At 44.9% G+C, this 18868-nt stretch overlaps 1 protein-coding gene across 4 annotated transcripts in view; it reads right to left on the reverse strand.

Moving 5' to 3' along the window:
- Nucleotides 1-18868, reverse strand: part of LOC109886819 (SH3 and multiple ankyrin repeat domains protein 3) — an 83660-nt gene that overhangs the window by 52888 nt on the left and 11904 nt on the right. For all 4 annotated transcript variants that reach the window (XM_031815371.1, XM_031815370.1, XM_031815369.1 and 1 more), the window contains exons 3-7: nt 15970-16173; nt 15348-15419; nt 15044-15152; nt 14723-14874; nt 14476-14643 (exon numbers count right to left, since the gene is read on the reverse strand). In XM_031815371.1, the coding sequence (XP_031671231.1) occupies nt 14476-14643; nt 14723-14874; nt 15044-15152; nt 15348-15419; nt 15970-16173 (705 nt within the window). The remainder of the gene's footprint in view (nt 1-14475; nt 14644-14722; nt 14875-15043; nt 15153-15347; nt 15420-15969; nt 16174-18868) is intronic.

Below are 18868 nucleotides of genomic sequence, written 5' to 3' on the forward strand. Positions count from 1 at the left end.
CAGCTGTAGATCTCTGCAGTTCATCCAGAGTGATCATGGGCCTCTTGGCTGCATCTCTGATCAGTCTTCTCCTTGTATGAGCTGAAAGTTTAGAGGGACGGCCAGGTCTTGGTAGATTTGCAGTGGTCTGATACACCTTCCATTTCAATATTATCGCTTGCACAGTGCTCCTTGGGATGTTTAAAGCTTGGGAAATATTTTTGTATCCAAATCCGGCTTTAAACTTCTTCACAACAGTATCTCGGACCTGCCTGGTGTGTTCCTTGTTCTTCATGATGCTCTCTGCGCTTTTAACGGACCTCTGAGACTATCACAGTGCAGGTGCATTTATACGGAGACTTGATTACACACAGGTGGATTGTATTTATCATCATTAGTCATTTAGGTCAACATTGGATCATTCAGAGATCCTCACTGAACTTCTGGAGAGAGTTTGCTGCACTGAAAGTAAAGGGGCTGAATGATTTTGCACGGCCAATTTTTCAGTTTTTGATTTGTTAAAAAAGCTAGAAAAATCCAATAAACGTCGTTCCACTTCATGATTGTGTCCCACTTGTTGTTGAATCTTCACAAAAAAATACAGTTTTATATCTTTATGTTTGAAGCCTGAAATGTGGCAAAAGGTCGCAAAGTTCAAGGGGGCCGAATACTTTCGCAAGGCACTGTAGATACCACGTTGTAGCAGTGTGAAGAATCACATATAGATACCACGTTGTGGCAGTGTGAAGAATCACATATAGATACCACGTTGTGGCAGTGTGAAGAATCACATAGATACCACGTTGTAGCAGTGTGAAGAATCACATATAGATACCACGTTGTGGCAGTGTGAAGAATCACATATAGATACCACGTTGTGGCAGTGTGAAGGGCACCGTGTAGATACACACATAGATACCACGTTGTGGCAGTGTGAAGAATCACATATAGATACCACGTTGTGGCAGTGTGAAGAATCACATATAGATACCACGTTGTGGCAGTGTGAAGGATCACATAGATACCACGTTGTGGCTGTGTGAAGGGCACCGTGTAGATACACATATAGATACCACGTTGTGGCAGTGTGAAGAATCACATATAGATACCACGTTGTGGCAGTGTGAAGGGCACCGTGCAGAATCACATATAGATACCACGTTGTAGCAGTGTGAAGAATCACATATAGATACCACGTTGTAGCAGTGTGAAGAATCACATATAGATACCACGTTGTGGCAGTGTGAAGAATCACATATAGATACCACGTTGTGGCAGTGTGAAGAATCACATATAGATACCACGTTGTGGCAGTGTGAAGGGCACCGTGTAGATACACATATAGATACCACGTTGTGGCAGTGTGAAGAATCACATATAGATACCACGTTGTGGCAGTGTGAAGAATCACATACAGATACCACGTTGTGGCAGTGTGAAGAATCACATATAGATACCACGTTGTGGCAGTGTGAAGAATCACATATAGATACCACGTTGTGGCAGTGTGAAGAATCACATATAGATACCACGTTGTGGCAGTGTGAAGGGCACCGTGCAGATACACATATAGATACCACGTTTTAGCAGTGTGAATAATCACATATAGATACCACGCTGTAGCAGTGTGATGGGCACCGTGCAGATACACATATAGATACCACGTTGTGGCAGTGTGAAAGGCACCGTGTAGATACACATATAGATACCACGTTGTGGCAGTGTGAAGAATCACATATAGATACCACGTTGTGGCAGTGTGAAGAATCACATATAGATACCACGTTGTGGCAGTGTGAAGAATCACATATAGATACCACGTTGTGGCAGTGTGAAGAATCACATATAGATACCACGTTGTGGCAGTGTGAAGGGCACCGTGCAGATACACCTACAGATACCACGTTGTGGCAGTGTGAATAATCACATATAGATACCACGTTGTGGCAGTGTGAAGAATCACATATAGATACCACGTTGTGGCAGTGTGAAGGGCACCGTGCAGATACACATACAGATACCACATTGTGGCAGTGTGAAGAATCACATATAGATACCACGTTGTGGCAGTGTGAAGAATCACATATAGATACCACGTTGTGGCAGTGTGAAGAATCACATATAGATACCACGTTGTGGCAGTGTGAAGAATCACATATAGATACCACGTTGTAGCAGTGTGAAGAATCACATATAGATACCACGTTGTGGCAGTGTAAAGGGCACCGTGCAGATACACATATAGATACCACGTTGTGGCAGTGTGAAGGGCACCGTGCAGAATCACATATAGATACCACGTTGTGCCAGTGTGAAGAATCACATATAGATACCACGTTGTGGCAGTGTGAAGGGCACCGTGCAGATACACATAGATACCTGTCTCCAAGGTGGCATAGCAGTTCAGACGTCTTTTGTCCTCGTCTTGTCGTGTCCTGTATATATATATATTTACAACTTTTTCACATACATTTTATTTTTATTTTCCATCAACTCATCTTCAAAACACTCTCCTGCAACCCGCCTCACCAATGTATATTTATAAAAAAGTATTATTTACCTCAGATCTGTAATCCTCCAAGAAGCTAGCCAGAAACTCCAAGAAGCTAGCCTGAAACTAGCCAGAAGCTAATCCAGAAGCTAGTTCAGAAGCTAGTTAGCTCCTTTACTGGCAAATCGTTAATATTCAGCTAACCACGGTTTGTGGTCATCAGCTATCCTTTAGCTCGAAAATCTATCGCCAGTTCTGTACGGCGCAGCGCGGCTCGGAACGGAACATACCGGACCAATTTTTCTCTCCATGTCCCTGGACATTCATACCCGGATCTCACAGCTAGCTAGCTGCTATCCGTGTGACCATCGGAGCTAGCAAGCTCCGTCAATCACTCCTGAGTTCCATCAATCACACCTGGGCTGCAGTCACCTATCCGGACCCGTTTTACTGCCTTCGCGGAGCCCCACCGGGCCTTCACAACTGGACTGCCGACGTTATCTACCCGAAGGAGTTATTCGGCCGGCTCCTCCGTCGCGACGTTACCTGAACGCCCATCTGCGGCCTGCTAACCGTTAGCTGTCTTACCGGCTGCTATCTGAATAGACAATCGGACAATTTTTTTATTATTATTTTTTTTAAATTATTTTTTTAATTATTATTATTATATTTTCTTCTTGGGCCTCTATAACTATATCTATTGTTTTTATTTTTGTTGTTGTTGTGTGATTTGGATTAATCCCCTCTACCACACGGAACCCCACTAATCTACTGACGGAACGTAAGGGGTGGCTAACAGACCTCCATCCTATGCTAGCTTGCTACCGATGCCCTGGCTAGCTGTCTAAATCACCAACCAACCTCTCCACTCACCGGACCCTTTTGATCACTCGACTAAGCATGCCTATCCTTAATGTCAATATGTCTTGTCCATTTCTGTTCTGGTTAGTGTTTATTGGCTTATTTCACTGTAGAGCCTCTAGTCCTGCTCACTATACCTTATCCAACCTATTAGTTCCACCACCCACACATGCAATGACATCTCCTGGTTTCAACGATGTTTCTAGAGACAATATCTCTCTCTTCATCACTCAATACCTAGGTTTACCTCCACTGTATTCACATCCTGCCATACATTTGTCTGTACATTATACCTTGATGCTATTTTATCGCCCCCAGAAACCTCCTTTTACTCTATGTTCCAGACGTTCTAGACGACCAATTCTCATAGCTTTTAGCCGTACCCTTATTCTACTCCTCCTATGTTCCTCTGGCGATGTAGAGGTGAATCCAGGCCCTGCAGTGCCTAGCTCCACTCCTATTCCCCAGGCGCTCTCTTTTGACGACTTCTGTAACCGTAATAGCCTTGGTTTCATGCATGTTAACATTAGAAGCCTCCTCCCTAAGTTTGTTCTATTCACTGCTTTAGCACACTCTGCCAACCCGGATGTTCTAGCTGTGTCTGAATCCTGGCTTAGGAAGACCACCAAAAATTCTGAAGTTTTAATTCCAAACTACAACATTTTCAGACAAGATAGAACTGCCAAAGGGGGCGGTGTTGCAATCTACTGCAAAGATAGCCTGCAGAGTTCTGTCCTACTATCCAGGTCTGTACCCAAACAATTTGAACTTCTACTTTAAAAAATCCACCTCTCTAAAAACAAGTCTCTCACCGTTGCCGCCTGCTATAGACCACCCTCTGCCCCCAGCTGTGCTCTGGACACCATATGTGAACTGATTGCCCCCCATCTATCTTCAGAGTTCGTGCTGCTAGGCGACCTAAACTGGAACATGCTTAACACCCCAGCCATCCTACAATCTAAACTTGATGCCCTCAATCTCACACAAATAATCAATGAACCTACCAGGTACCTCCCCAAAACCTTAAACACGGGCACCCTCATAGATATCATCCTAACCAACTTCCCCTCTAAATACACCTCTGCTGTCTTCAACCAAGATCTCAGCGATCACTGCCTCATTGCCTGCATCCGTAATGGGTCAGCGGTCAAACGACCTCCACTCATCACTGTAAAACGCTCCCTGAAACACTTCTGCGAGCAGGCCTTTCTAATCGACCTGGCCGGGGTATCCTGGAAGGATATTGATCTCATCCCGTCAGTAGAGGATGCCTGGATATTTTTTAAAAATGCCTTCCTAACCATCTTAAATAAACATGCCCCATTCAAGAAATTTAGAACCAGGAACAGATATAGCCCTTGGTTCTCCCCAGACCTGACTGCCCTTAACCAACACAAAAACATCCTATGGCGTTCTGCATTAGCATCGAACAGCCCCCGTGATATGCAGCTGTTCAGGGAAGCTAGAAATCATTATACACAGGCAGTTAGAAAAGCCAAGGCTAGCTTTTTCAAGCAGAAATTTGCTTCCTGCAACACTAACTCAAAAAAGTTCTGGGACACTGTAAAGTCCATGGAGAATAAGAACACCTCCTCCCAGCTGCCCACTGCACTGAAGATAGGAAACACTGTCACCACTGATAAATCCACCATAATTGAGAATTTCAATAAGCATTTTTCTACGGCTGGCCATGCTTTCCACCTGGCTACTCCTACCCCGGACAACAGCACTGCACCCCCAACAGCAACTCGCCCAAGCCTTCCCCATTTCTCCTTCTCCCAAATCCATTCAGCTGATGTTCTGAAAGAGCTGCAAAATCTGGACCCCTACAAATCAGCCGGGCTAGACAATCTGGACCCTTTCTTTCTAAAATTATCTGCCGAAATTGTTGCCACCCCTATTACTAGCCTGTTCAACCTCTCTTTCGTGTCGTCTGAGATTCCCAAAGATTGGAAAGCAGCTGCGGTCATCCCCCTCTTCAAAGGGGGGGACACTCTTGACCCAAACTGCTACAGACCTATATCTATCCTACCGTGCCTTTCTAAGGTCTTCGAAAGCCAAGTCAACAAACAGATTACCGACCATTTCGAATCTCACCATACCTTCTCTGCTATGCAATCTGGTTTCAGAGCTGGTCATGGGTGCACCTCAGCCACGCTCAAGGTCCTAAACGATATCTTAACCGCCATCGATAAGAAACATTACTGTGCAGCCGTATTCATTGATCTGGCCAAGGCTTTCGACTCTGTCAATCACCATATCCTCATCGGCAGACTCGACAGCCTTGGTTTCTCAAATGATTGCCTCGCCTGGTTCACCAACTACTTCTCTGATAGAGTTCAGTGTGTCAAGTCGGAGGGTCTGCTGTCCGGACCTCTGGCAGTCTCTATGGGGGTGCCACAGGGTTCAATTCTTGGACCGACTCTCTTCTCTGTATACATCAATGAGGTCGCTCTTGCTGCTGGTGAGTCCCTGATCCACCTCTACGCAGACGACACCATTCTGTATACTTCCGGCCCTTCTTTGGACACTGTGTTAACAACCCTCCAGGCAAGCTTCAATGCCATACAACTCTCCTTCCGTGGCCTCCAATTGCTCTTAAATACAAGTAAAACTAAATGCATGCTCTTCAACCGATCGCTACCTGCACCTACCCGCCTGTCCAACATCACTACTCTGGACGGCTCTGACTTAGAATACGTGGACAACTACAAATACTTAGGTGTCTGGTTAGACTGTAAACTCTCCTTCCAGACCCATATCAAACATCTCCAATCCAAAGTTAAATCTAGAATTGGCTTCCTATTTCGCAACAAAGCATCCTTCACTCATGCTGCCAAACATACCCTTGTAAAACTGACCATCCTACCAATCCTCGACTTTGGCGATGTCATTTACAAAATAGCCTCCAATACCCTACTCAACAAATTGGATGCAGTCTATCACAGTGCAATCCGTTTTATCACCAAAGCCCCATATACTACCCACCATTGCGACCTGTACGCTCTCGTTGGCTGGCCCTCGCTTCATACTCGTCGCCAAACCCACTGGCTCCATGTCATCTACAAGACCCTGCTAGGTAAAGTCCCCCCTTATCTCAGCTCGCTGGTCACCATAGCATCTCCCACCTGTAGCACACGCTCCAGCAGGTATATCTCTCTAGTCACCCCCAAGACCAATTCTTTCTTTGGCCGCCTCTCCTTCCAGTTCTCTGCTGCCAATGACTGGAACGAACTACAAAAATCTCTGAAACTGGAAACACTTATCTCCCTCACTAGCTTTAAGCACCAACTGTCAGAGCAGCTCACAGATTACTGCACCTGTACATAGCCCACCTAAAATTTAGCCCAAACAACTACCTCTTTCCCAACTGTATTTAATTTTTATTTATTTATTTATTTTGCTCCTTTGCACCCCATTATTTTTTTATTTCTACTTTGCACATTCTTCCATTGCAAAACTACCATTCATGTATTTTACTTGCTATATTGTATTTACTTTGCCATCATGGCCTTTTTTTGCCTTTACCTCCCTTCTCACCTCATTTGCTCACATTGTATATAGACTTGTTTATACTGCATTATTGACTGTATGTTTGTTTTTACTCCATGTGTAACTCTGTGTCGTTTTATCTGTCGAACTGCTTTGCTTTATCTTGGCCAGGTCGCAATTGTAAATGAGAACTTGTTCTCAACTTGCCTACCTGGTTAAATAAAGGTAAAATAAATAAAATAAAATAAATAAACATATAGATACCACGTTGTGGCAGTGTGAAGAATCACATATAGATACCACGTTGTAGCAGTGTGAAGGGCACCGTGTAGATACACATACAGATACCACGTTGTAGCAGTGTGAAGGGCACCGTGCAGATACACATACAGATACCACGTTGTAGCGGTGTGAAGGGCACCGTGTAGATACACATACAGATACCACGTTGTAGCAGTGTGAAGGGCACCGTGTAGATACACATATAGATACCACGTTGTAGCAGTGTGAAGGGCACCGTGTAGATACACATACAGATACCACGTTGTAGCAGTGTGAAGAATCACATACAGATACCACGTTGTGGCAGTATGAAGAATCACATATAGATACCACGTTGTGGCAGTGTGAAGGGCACCGTGTAGATACACATACAGATACCACGTTGTAGCAGTGTGAAGAATCACATATAGATACCACATTGTAGCAGTGTGAAGGGCACCGTGTAGATACACATACAGATACCACGTTGTAGCAGTGTGAAGGGCACCCGTGCAGAATCACATATAGATACCACATTGTAGCAGTGTGAAGAATCACATATAGATACCACGTTGTAGCAGTGTGAAGAATCACATATAGATACCACGTTGTAGCAGTGTGAAGAATCACATATAGATACCACGTTGTGGCAGTGTGAAGAATCACATATAGATACCACGTTGTGGCAGTGTGAAGAATCACATATAGATACCACGTTGTGGCAGTGTGAAGGGCACCGTGTAGATACACATATAGATACCACATTGTAGCAGTGTGAAGAATCACATATAGATACCACGTTGTAGCAGTGTGAAGAATCACATATAGATACCACGTTGTAGCAGTGTGAAGAATCACATATAGATACCACGTTGTGGCAGTGTGAAGAATCACATATAGATACCACGTTGTGGCAGTGTGAAGAATCACATACAGATACCACGTTGTGGCAGTGTGAAGAATCACATATAGATACCACGTTGTGGCAGTGTGAAGAATCACATATAGATACCACGTTGTGGCAGTGTGAAGAATCACATATAGATACCACGTTGTGGCAGTGTGAAGGGCACCGTGCAGATACACATATAGATACCACGTTTTAGCAGTGTGAATAATCACATATAGATACCACGCTGTAGCAGTGTGATGGGCACCGTGCAGATACACATATAGATACCACGTTGTGGCAGTGTGAAAGGCACCGTGTAGATACACATATAGATACCACGTTGTGGCAGTGTGAAGAATCACATATAGATACCACGTTGTGGCAGTGTGAAGAATCACATATAGATACCACGTTGTGGCAGTGTGAAGAATCACATATAGATACCACGTTGTGGCAGTGTGAAGAATCACATATAGATACCACGTTGTGGCAGTGTGAAGGGCACCGTGCAGATACACCTACAGATACCACGTTGTGGCAGTGTGAATAATCACATATAGATACCACGTTGTGGCAGTGTGAAGAATCACATATAGATACCACGTTGTGGCAGTGTGAAGGGCACCGTGCAGATACACATACAGATACCACATTGTGGCAGTGTGAAGAATCACATATAGATACCACGTTGTGGCAGTGTGAAGAATCACATATAGATACCACGTTGTGGCAGTGTGAAGAATCACATATAGATACCACGTTGTGGCAGTGTGAAGAATCACATATAGATACCACGTTGTAGCAGTGTGAAGAATCACATATAGATACCACATTGTGGCAGTGTAAAGGGCACCGTGCAGATACACATATAGATACCACGTTGTGGCAGTGTGAAGGGCACCGTGCAGAATCACATATAGATACCACGTTGTGCCAGTGTGAAGAATCACATATAGATACCACGTTGTGGCAGTGTGAAGGGCACCGTGCAGATACACATATAGATACCACGTTGTGGCAGTGTGAAGAATCACATATAGATACCACGTTGTAGCAGTGTGAAGGGCACCGTGTAGATACACATACAGATACCACGTTGTAGCAGTGTGAAGGGCACCGTGCAGATACACATACAGATACCACGTTGTAGCGGTGTGAAGGGCACCGTGTAGATACACATACAGATACCACGTTGTAGCAGTGTGAAGGGCACCGTGTAGATACACATATAGATACCACGTTGTAGCAGTGTGAAGGGCACCGTGTAGATACACATACAGATACCACGTTGTAGCAGTGTGAAGAATCACATATAGATACCACGTTGTGGCAGTGTGAAGGGCACCGTGTAGATACCCATACAGATACCACGTTGTAGCAGTGTGAAGAATCACATATAGATACCACGTTGTAGCAGTGTGAAGGGCACCGTGTAGATACACATACAGATACCACGTTGTAGCAGTGTGAAGAATCACATACAGATACCACGTTGTGGCAGTATGAAGAATCACATATAGATACCACGTTGTGGCAGTGTGAAGGGCACCGTGTAGATACACATACAGATACCACGTTGTAGCAGTGTGAAGAATCACATATAGATACCACATTGTAGCAGTGTGAAGGGCACCGTGTAGATACACATACAGATACCACGTTGTAGCAGTGTGAAGGGCACCCGTGCAGAATCACATATAGATACCACATTGTAGCAGTGTGAAGAATCACATATAGATACCACGTTGTAGCAGTGTGAAGAATCACATATAGATACCACGTTGTAGCAGTGTGAAGAATCACATATAGATACCACGTTGTAGCAGTGTGAAGAATCACATATAGATACCACGTTGTAGCAGTGTGAAGAATCACATATAGATACCACGTTGTAGCAGTGTGAAGGGCACCGTGTAGATACACATATAGATACCACGTTGTAGCAGTGTGAAGGGCACCCGTGCAGAATCACATATACAGTATATCACAAAAGTGAGTACACCCCTCACATTTTTGTAAATATTTGAGTATATCTTTTCATGTGACAACACTGAAGAAATGACACTTTGCTACAATGTAAAGTAGGGAGTGTACAGCTTGTATAACAGTGTAAATTTGCTGTCCCCTCAAAATAACTCAACACACAGCCATTAATGTCTAAACCGCTGGCAACAAAGTGAGTACACAGTGAAAATGTCCAAATTGGGCCCAATTAGCCATTTTCCCTCACCGGTGTCATGTGACTCGTTAGTGTTACAAGGTCTCAGGTGTGAATGGGGCGCAGGTGTGTTAAATTTGGTGTCATCGCTCTCACACTCCCTCATACTGACTGTTCACTGGAAGTTCAACATGGCACCCCATGGCAAAGAACTCTCTGAGGATCTGAAAAAAAGAATTGTTGCTCTACATAAAGATGGCCTGGGATATAAGAAGATTGCCAAGACCCTGAAACTGAGCTGCAGCACGGTGGCCAAGACCATACAGCGGTTTAACTGGACAGGTTCCACTCAGAACAGGCCTCACCATGGTCGACCAAAGAAGTCTATATGCCAATTTTAATTCATTTATTTATTTTGTCACTGTTTCTCCCCAATTTCTGGTAATTACAATCTTGTCTCATCGCTGCAACTCCACAACTGGCTCGGGAGAGGAGAAGGTCGAGTCACCAAGGGTTAGGCTAACCCTAACCCTAACCCTTAGGCTAACCCTAACCCTTAGGCTAACTCTAACCCTAACCCTTAGGCTAACCCTAATCCTAACCCTTAGGCTAACCCTAACCCTAACTGGCTCAGGAGAGGAGAAGGTGGAGTCACCAAGAAATCACTTCCACATTTCCTGAATGATAAAAGTCTAATAGTTCCAAAACAAATTAGATGTTAATGGTCACATGGATAACAGATGTTAATGGTCACATGGTTAACAGATGTTAATGGTCACATACACCGCATGGATAACAGATGTTAATGGTCACATACACCACATGGTTAACAGATGTTAATGTGAATGTAGAGAAATGCTTGTGCTTCTAGTTCCGACAGTGCAGCAACATCTAATCTAACAATTCCACAACTACAACCTAATACACACAAATCTAAGTAAAGGAATGGAATAAGAATATATACATATAAATGTATATAAATAACGACAGGGCGGCATAGACAAGATCCAATAGATGGTATAAAATACCGTTTTTAGATTTGAGATGAGTAATGCAAAATATGTAAACATGATCCATTTGTTAAAGTGGCCAGTGATGTCAAGTCTGTATGTACAGCCCGACAGGATGCTCTCATATGTGCATCTGTAAAAGTTTGTGAGTATTTTAGGTGACAAGCCAAATATCTTCAGCCTTCTGAGGTTGAAAAGGCACTGTGGATAGGGGGGTGCTCCTTCTGCTGTTTCCTGAAGTCCACGATCATCTCCTTTGTTTTGTTGACGTTGACTGAGAGGTTGTTTTCCTGACACCACATTCGGAGTGCCCTCACCTCCTCCCTGTAGGCTGTGTCGTCGCTGTTGGTAATCAAGCCCACTACTGTTGTGTCGTCTGTAAACTTGATGATCGAGTAGGAGGTGTGCATGGCCACGCAGTCATGGGTGAACAGGGAGTACAGGAGAGGGCTGAGAACACACCCTTGTGGGGCCCCAGAGTTGAGATGTTGTTTCCTACCTTCACCACCTGGGGGCGGCCCGTCAGGAAGTCCAGGACCGAATTGCACACAGCGGCGAACCAGAGACCTAGGGCCTCAAACTTAATGATGAGCTTGGAGGGTACTATGGTGTTGAATGCTGAGCTATAGTCAATGAACAGTATTCTTACATAGGTATTCCTCTTGTCCAGGTGGGATAGGGCAGTGTGCAGTGTGATGGTGATTGCATCGTCTGTGGACCTGTTGGGGCGGTAAGCAATTTGAAGTGGGTCTAGGGTGACAGGTAAGGTGGAGGTGATCCTTGACTAGTCTCTCAAAGCACTTTATGATGACAGAGGTGAGTGCTACAGGGCGAAAGTAATTTAGTTCAATTACCTTTGCATTCTTGGGTACAGGAACAATGGTGGCCATCTTGAAGCATGTGGGGACAGCAGACTGGGATAGGGAGCGATTAAATATGTCCGTAAGCGCACCAGCCAGCTGGTCTACGCATGCTCTGAGGACGCGGCTGGGGATGCCATCTAGGTCAGCAGATTTGGAAGGTTAACACATTTAAATGTCTTAATAATCACGTTGGCCACGGAGGAGGAGAGCCCATAGTCCTTGTAGTGGGCCACGTCGGTGGCACTGTATTATTCTCAACGCGTGCAAAGGTGTTTAGTTTGTCTGGAAGCAAGACGTCGGTGTCCGTGACGTGGCTGGTTTTCTTTTTGTAATCTGTGATTGTCTGTAGACCCTGCCACATACGTCTCGTGTCTGGACCATTGCATTGCGACTCCACATTGTCTCTATACTGAAATGTCACTTGTTTGATAGCCTTGTAGAGGGAATAACTACACTGTTTGTATTCAGCCATATTCCCAGTCACCTTCCCATTGTTAAACTTTGAGGTTCGCGCAAATGTCGCCATCTATCCACGGTTTTTGGTTAGGGTAGGTTTTAATAGTCATGGTAGGTACATCTTCTCGTATACACTTCCTTATAAACTCACTCACCGAATCAGCGTATACGTCAATATTATTCTCTGAGGCTACCCGAAACATGTCCCAGTCCGTGTGATAAAAACAATCTTGAAGAGTGGTTTTCTGATTGGTCAGACCAGTGTTGAATAGTCCTTAGCACGGGTACATCCTGTTTGAGTTTCTGCCTATAGGAAGGGAGGAGCAAAATGGAGTTGTGGTCAGATTTGCCGAACGGAGAGTGGGAGGGGGGGCTTGTATGCATCTGGGAAGTTAGAGTAGCAGTGATCTGTGTATTTTCCAGCTTGAGTGCTACAGTCAATATGCTGGTAGAATTTAGGTAGCCTTAAAATCCCCAGCTACAATAAATGCAGCTCAGGATATATGGTTGCCAGTTTGCATAAAGTCCAGTGAAGTTCCTTGAGGGCCATCGTGGTATCGGCTTGAGGGGGATATACAGTGGGGAGAACAAGTATTTGATACACTGCCGATTTTGCAGCTTTTCCTACTTACAAAGCATGTAGAGGTCTGTAATTTGTATCATAGGTACACTTCAACTGTGAGAGACGGAATCTAAAACAATAATCCAGAAAATCACATTGTATGATTTTTAAGTCATTAATTTGCATTTTATTGCATGACATAAGTATTTGATACATCAGAAAAGCAGAACTTAATATTTGCTACAGAAACCAGCTGGTCTGTGCATGCTCTGAGGACGCGGCTGGGGATGCCGTCCGAGGAGAATTCCCTTGGGAGATAATACGGTCAGCATTTGAATGTGAGGAATTCTAGGTCAGGTGAACAAAAGGAGTTCCTGTATGTTGTTACAATTACACCATGAGTTGTTAATTATGAAACATACACCCCTGCCCTTCTTCTTCCTGGAAAGACTCCAACAGCATATACCCAGAGAGCCATGTGTCCGTGAAACAGAGTATGTTACAATCCCTGATGTCTCTCTGGAAAACAACCTTTGCCCTAATTTCGTCTACCTTGTTATCTAGAGACTGGACATTAGCGAGTAATATACTCTGAAGCGGTGGGTGGTGTACGCGCCTCAGAAGACCGCTTCGTCTACCTCTTCTCTGGCAGCGTTGTTTTGGGTTGGCCTTCGGAATCAGTTCAAATGCCCTGGATGGTTCGGACAAAGGATCCGCTTCGGGAAAGTCATATTTCTGGTCGTATTCCTGGTCGTAGTTCTAGTAATTTGACGTCGCTCTGATATCCAATACATTAAAAACACAAAATACTGCTAAGTTTCCTAAGGACTAGAAGCGAGGCAGCCCTCTCTGTCGGCGCCATCTTACCTCATTTCTGTTTCTGTGACAAAAAAGCAACGTACTGTATAGTGTAGAGCAGTGGTCAACAGACTTTTCTGATTCAAGAACACTTGTCTCGGCTTGCAGTCATAATGGCAGAGACATGACTTAAAACACGTAAGATGTTGTTACTCCTATGACCAGAGAAAGGACAATATTCCTAATTCATGTTGTTAATCCTATGACCAGAGAAAGGTAAATATTCCTAATTCATGTTGTTACTCCTATGACCAGAGAAAGGTAAATATTCCTAATTCATGTTGTTACTCCTATGACCAGAGAAAGGACAGTATTCATAATTCATGTTGTTACTCCTATGACCAGAGAAAGGACAGTATTCATAATTCATGTTGTTACTCCTATGACCAGAGAAAGGTAAATATTCCTAATTCAACAAAATATTAGAAAAAGTAAATAGAAAATGTTTACTTAGTTTTCAGAAAAACAAACTAATTACAAACTGGTCAAGTGGATCTGAAAACAAACAAATTAAAATCTGAATTTCTAGAACAAAAAAGACATCTAAAAACACACAACTATAATAACCTTGGTGTGTCTGTGTGTGTTTTACCTGGTGGATCTCCTGCCAGCCATTCTCGTCGGTGCTGCCTATGACAGCATGTTCATGCAGCAGCAGTTCACAGCAGTACGGGTCTCCCCCCACCATGGCACAGTGGTACAACGGAGTTAACCCACGACTGTCCCTATAGTCTGGAGACGCACCCAGGTCCAACACAGTCTGCAACACACACACATTATGCTTAAAACAGAAACACACAGGGGTGTGTATGCATGTGTGTGTGTGTGTGCGTACTCACTGTGAGTGCTGTGTGGTTCCTAGAGAGAACAGCTCTGTGCAGCGCTGTGATTCCGTCTCTAGTCCTGAAGTCCAGGTGAGCTCCTCCACTCCTCAGAACTTTAATCAGCTCTGAACTGCCCTCTAGCTGAACCGCCAGGGTCAGGGGGCATTCTATAAACACACACATTCAGATTGAAAAATACTGAGGCTTAGTCGTGAGGGATAGATATCACTCACTTTCAGACACTGAGTGTGTGTGTGTGTGTGTGTGTGTGTGTGTGTGTGTGTGTGTGTGTGTGTGTGTGTGTGTGTGTGTGTGTGTGTGTGTGTGTTTCCTCACCTCCTGTGTCTGCATCATGAAAATTAGGATCAAGGCCTTTCTCCAAGAACCTGGAGACTTTGTCAACGCTGAGCTGATAAACATACTCCATGAACTTCTTAAGGTTGGCCTGAGAGACAGAGAAAGGGACAGCGAGAGTAGGGCTGGCACGTTAGTGTGTGTGTGTGTGTGTGTGTGTGTGTGTGTGTGTGTGTGTGTGTGTGTGTGTGTGTGTGTGTGTGCGTGTGCGCGTATGCATGTCTGTATCTGTGTGTGTGTCTGTGTGTGTGTGTGTGTGTGTGTGTGTGTGTGTGTGTGGTCTTACCTTGGTATGGAGCTTTGCTAGCTGCTTGTCGTCCACATAGCTCTGAGTGTAAACACGCCTCTTATAGCGAAACTACAATCACACACACACACACACACACACACACACACACACACACACACACACACACACACACACACACACAGCCCTATGAGTTAAAACAGTTTTAGTTTCAGCATTTAGGTTGAATGTATGGTATAGGTAGTGGTGTAGGTAGTGGTGTCTAGGGTGTAGGTATAGGTAGTGGTGTAGGTAGTGGTGTCTAGGTTTTAGGGTGTAGGTATGGTATAGGGCGTAGTGTGTAGAGGGTAGCTCTAGATAGGGAATAGGGGTGATGGGGTAGAGGGTACCTCTAGGCAGGGAATAGGGGTGATGGGGTAGAGGGTACCTCTAGATAGGGAATAGGGGTGATGGGGTAGAGGGTACCTCTAGATAGGGAATTGGGGTGATGGGGTAGAGGGTACCTCTAGATAGGGAATAGGAGTGATGGGGTAGAGGGTACCTCTAGATAGGGAATAGGGGTGATGGGGGGTAGAGGGTACCTCTAGATAGGGAATAGGGGTGATGGGGGGTAGAGGGTACCTCTAGATAGGGAATAAGGGTGATGGGGGGTAGAGGGTACCTCTAGGTAGGGAATAGGGGTGATGGGGGGTAGAGGGTAGTCTTTCAGCAGTCGTTCCTCGTCTAGGAACTTCCCAGCTCGTCCGTTGAAGGCCGGTTGAAACAGACCGTAGTTCAGAACATCAGTCAGACTCTGTGTTAGAGTCACTAACACACGCTGCTTACTGCTCCACACTGCTGCCTCGGGATCCAACCGCAGACACTTCTACACACACAAATAAAATGTTATTTGCCACATGCGCCCAATACAACAGGTGTAGACCTTACAGTGAAATGCTTACTTACAAGCCCTTAACCAACAATGCAGATTTAAGAAAATTAAGCGTTAAGTAGAAAATAGATAAGTAAAAATAAAATAAAAAACAGTCAGGATGCTCTCGATGGTGCAGCTGTAGAACCTTTTGAGGATCTGATGACCAATGCCAAACTTTTTCAGTCTCCTGTGGGGGAACAGGCTTTGTTGTGCACTCTTCACGACTGTCTTGGTGTGTTTGGACCATGATCGTTTGTTGGTGATGTGGACATCAAGGAACTTGAAGCTCTCAACCTAATCCACTACAGCCCCGTTGATGAGAATGGGGGCGTGCTCAGTCCTCCTTTTTCTGTTGTCCACAATCATCTCCTTTGTCTTGATCACGTTGAGAGAGAGGTTGTTGTCCTGGCACAACATGGCCAGGTCTCTGACCTCCTCCCTATAGGCAGTCTCGTCGTTGTCGGTGATCATCCCTACCCATTGTATCGTCGGCAAACTTAATGATGGTGTTGGAGTCATACCTGGCCATGCAGTCATGAGTGTAAAGGAGGGGACTGAACACGCACCCCTGAGGGGCCCCCGTTTTGAGCATTAGCGTGGCGGATGTGTTATTACCTACCCTTACCACCTGGGGTTAGCCCGTCAGGAAGTCCAGGATCCAGTTGCAGAGGGAGGTGTTTAGTCCCCGGGTTCTTGTTTTAACGATGAGCTTTGAGGGCACTATGGTGTTGAATGCTGAGCTGTAGTCAATGTATAGCATTCTCACATAGGTGTTCCTTTTGTTCAGGTGTGAAAGGGCAGTGTGGAGAGCAATAGAGATTGCATCATCTGTGGATCTGTTTGGGCGTTACACAAATTGGAGTGGGTCTAGGGTGTCTCCGAGGATGCTGTTGATGTGAGCCATGACCAGCCTTTCAAAGCACTTCATGGCTACAGACGTGAGTAGTCATTTAGGCAGGTTATCTTAGTGTTCATGGGCACAGGGACTATGGTGGTCAGCTTGAAACATGTTGGTGTTACAGACTCGTTCAAGGAGAGGTTGAAAATGTCAGTGAAGACACTTGCCAGTTGGTCAGCGCATGCTCGGAACACACGTCCTGGTAATCCGTCTGGCCCTGCGTCTTGGTGAATGTTGATCTGTTTAAAGGTCTTACTCACATCGGCCAAGGAGAGCATGATCAATCAGTCATCCGGTACAGCTGATGCTCTCATGCATGCTTCAGTGTTGCTTGCCTCAAAGCGAACATAGAAGTAATTTAGCTCGTCTGGTAGGCTCATGTCACTGGGAAGCATGCGGCTGTGCTTCCCTTTGTAGTCTGTAATAGTTTGCAAGCCCTGCCACTTTCGACGAGTGTCGGAGCCAGTGTGGTATGATTCAACCTTAGCCCTGTATTGACGCTTTGCCTGTTTGATGGTTCCTCGCAGGGCATGGCGGGATTTCTTGTAAGCTTCCGGGTTAGAGTCCTGCACCTTGAAAGCGGCAGCTCTATCCTTTAGCTCAGTGCGAATGTTGCCTGTAATCCATGGCTTCTGGTTGGGGTATGTACGTACAGTCACTGTGGGGACGACGTCCTCAATGCACTTATTGCTAAAGCCAGTGACTGATGTGGTGTATTCCTCAATGTCATCGGAAGAATCCCGGAACATGTCCAGTCTGTGCTAGCAAAGCAGTCCTGTAGTTTAGCATCTGCTTCATCTGACCACTTCTTATTGACAGAGTCACTGGTGCTTCCTGCTTTAATTTTTGCTTGTAAGCAGGAATCAGGAGGATAGAGTTGTGGTCGGATATATCAAATTGAGGGCGAGGGAGAGCTTTGTACGCGTCTCTGTGTGTGGAGTACAGGTGATCTAGAATTATTTTCCCTCTGGTTGCACATTTAACATGTTGATAGAGATTTGGTAGAACTAATTTAAGTTTCCCTGCATTAAAGTCTCCGGCCATTATGAGCGCCACCTGTAGGTGAGTGGTTTCCTGTTTGCTTATTCCCTTATACAGCTGACTGAGTGCGGTCTTAGTGCCAGCATCTCTCTGTGGTGGTAAATAAACAGCCACGAAAAATATAGCTGAGAACTCTCTAGGCAAGTAGTGTGGCCTGCAGTTTATCACAATATATTCTACTTCAGGTGAGCAAAATCTAGAGACTTCCTTAGATTTGGTGCACCAGCTGTTGTTTACAAATATGCACAGTCCGCCCCCCCTCGTCTTACCGGTGTGGGCTGTTCTATCCTGCTGGTGCAGCGTGTATCCCGCTAGCTTAATATCCATGTCGTTATTCAGCCATGATTCCGTGAAGCATAGGATATTACAGTTTTTTATGTCCCGTTGGTAGGATATTCGTGATCTTACCTCGTCTAGGCTTAACGGAGGCAGCTGTTTATTCTTGCTGATGCACCGAAAACCCAGCCAGCTGTATGTTATTCATGTCAGCCATGACTCGGTGAAACATAAGATATTACAGTTAATGTCCAGTTGGTAGGATACTTGTGATCGTAGCTCATCTATTTTGTTATCCAATGATTGTACGTTGGCTATGTCACACCTGCTGACCCCTCTCTGGCGCTCAAGGTCGCCAGGCTACTTATCATTACTCACACCTGCCACCATCGTTACACGCATCATCTGACTCAACTGGACTCCATCACGTTA

The sequence above is a fragment of the Oncorhynchus kisutch genome, unplaced genomic scaffold (assembly GCF_002021735.2).
Source record: "Oncorhynchus kisutch isolate 150728-3 unplaced genomic scaffold, Okis_V2 Okis09a-Okis19a_hom, whole genome shotgun sequence".
In the NCBI taxonomy this organism is placed as follows: domain Eukaryota; kingdom Metazoa; phylum Chordata; class Actinopteri; order Salmoniformes; family Salmonidae; genus Oncorhynchus; species Oncorhynchus kisutch.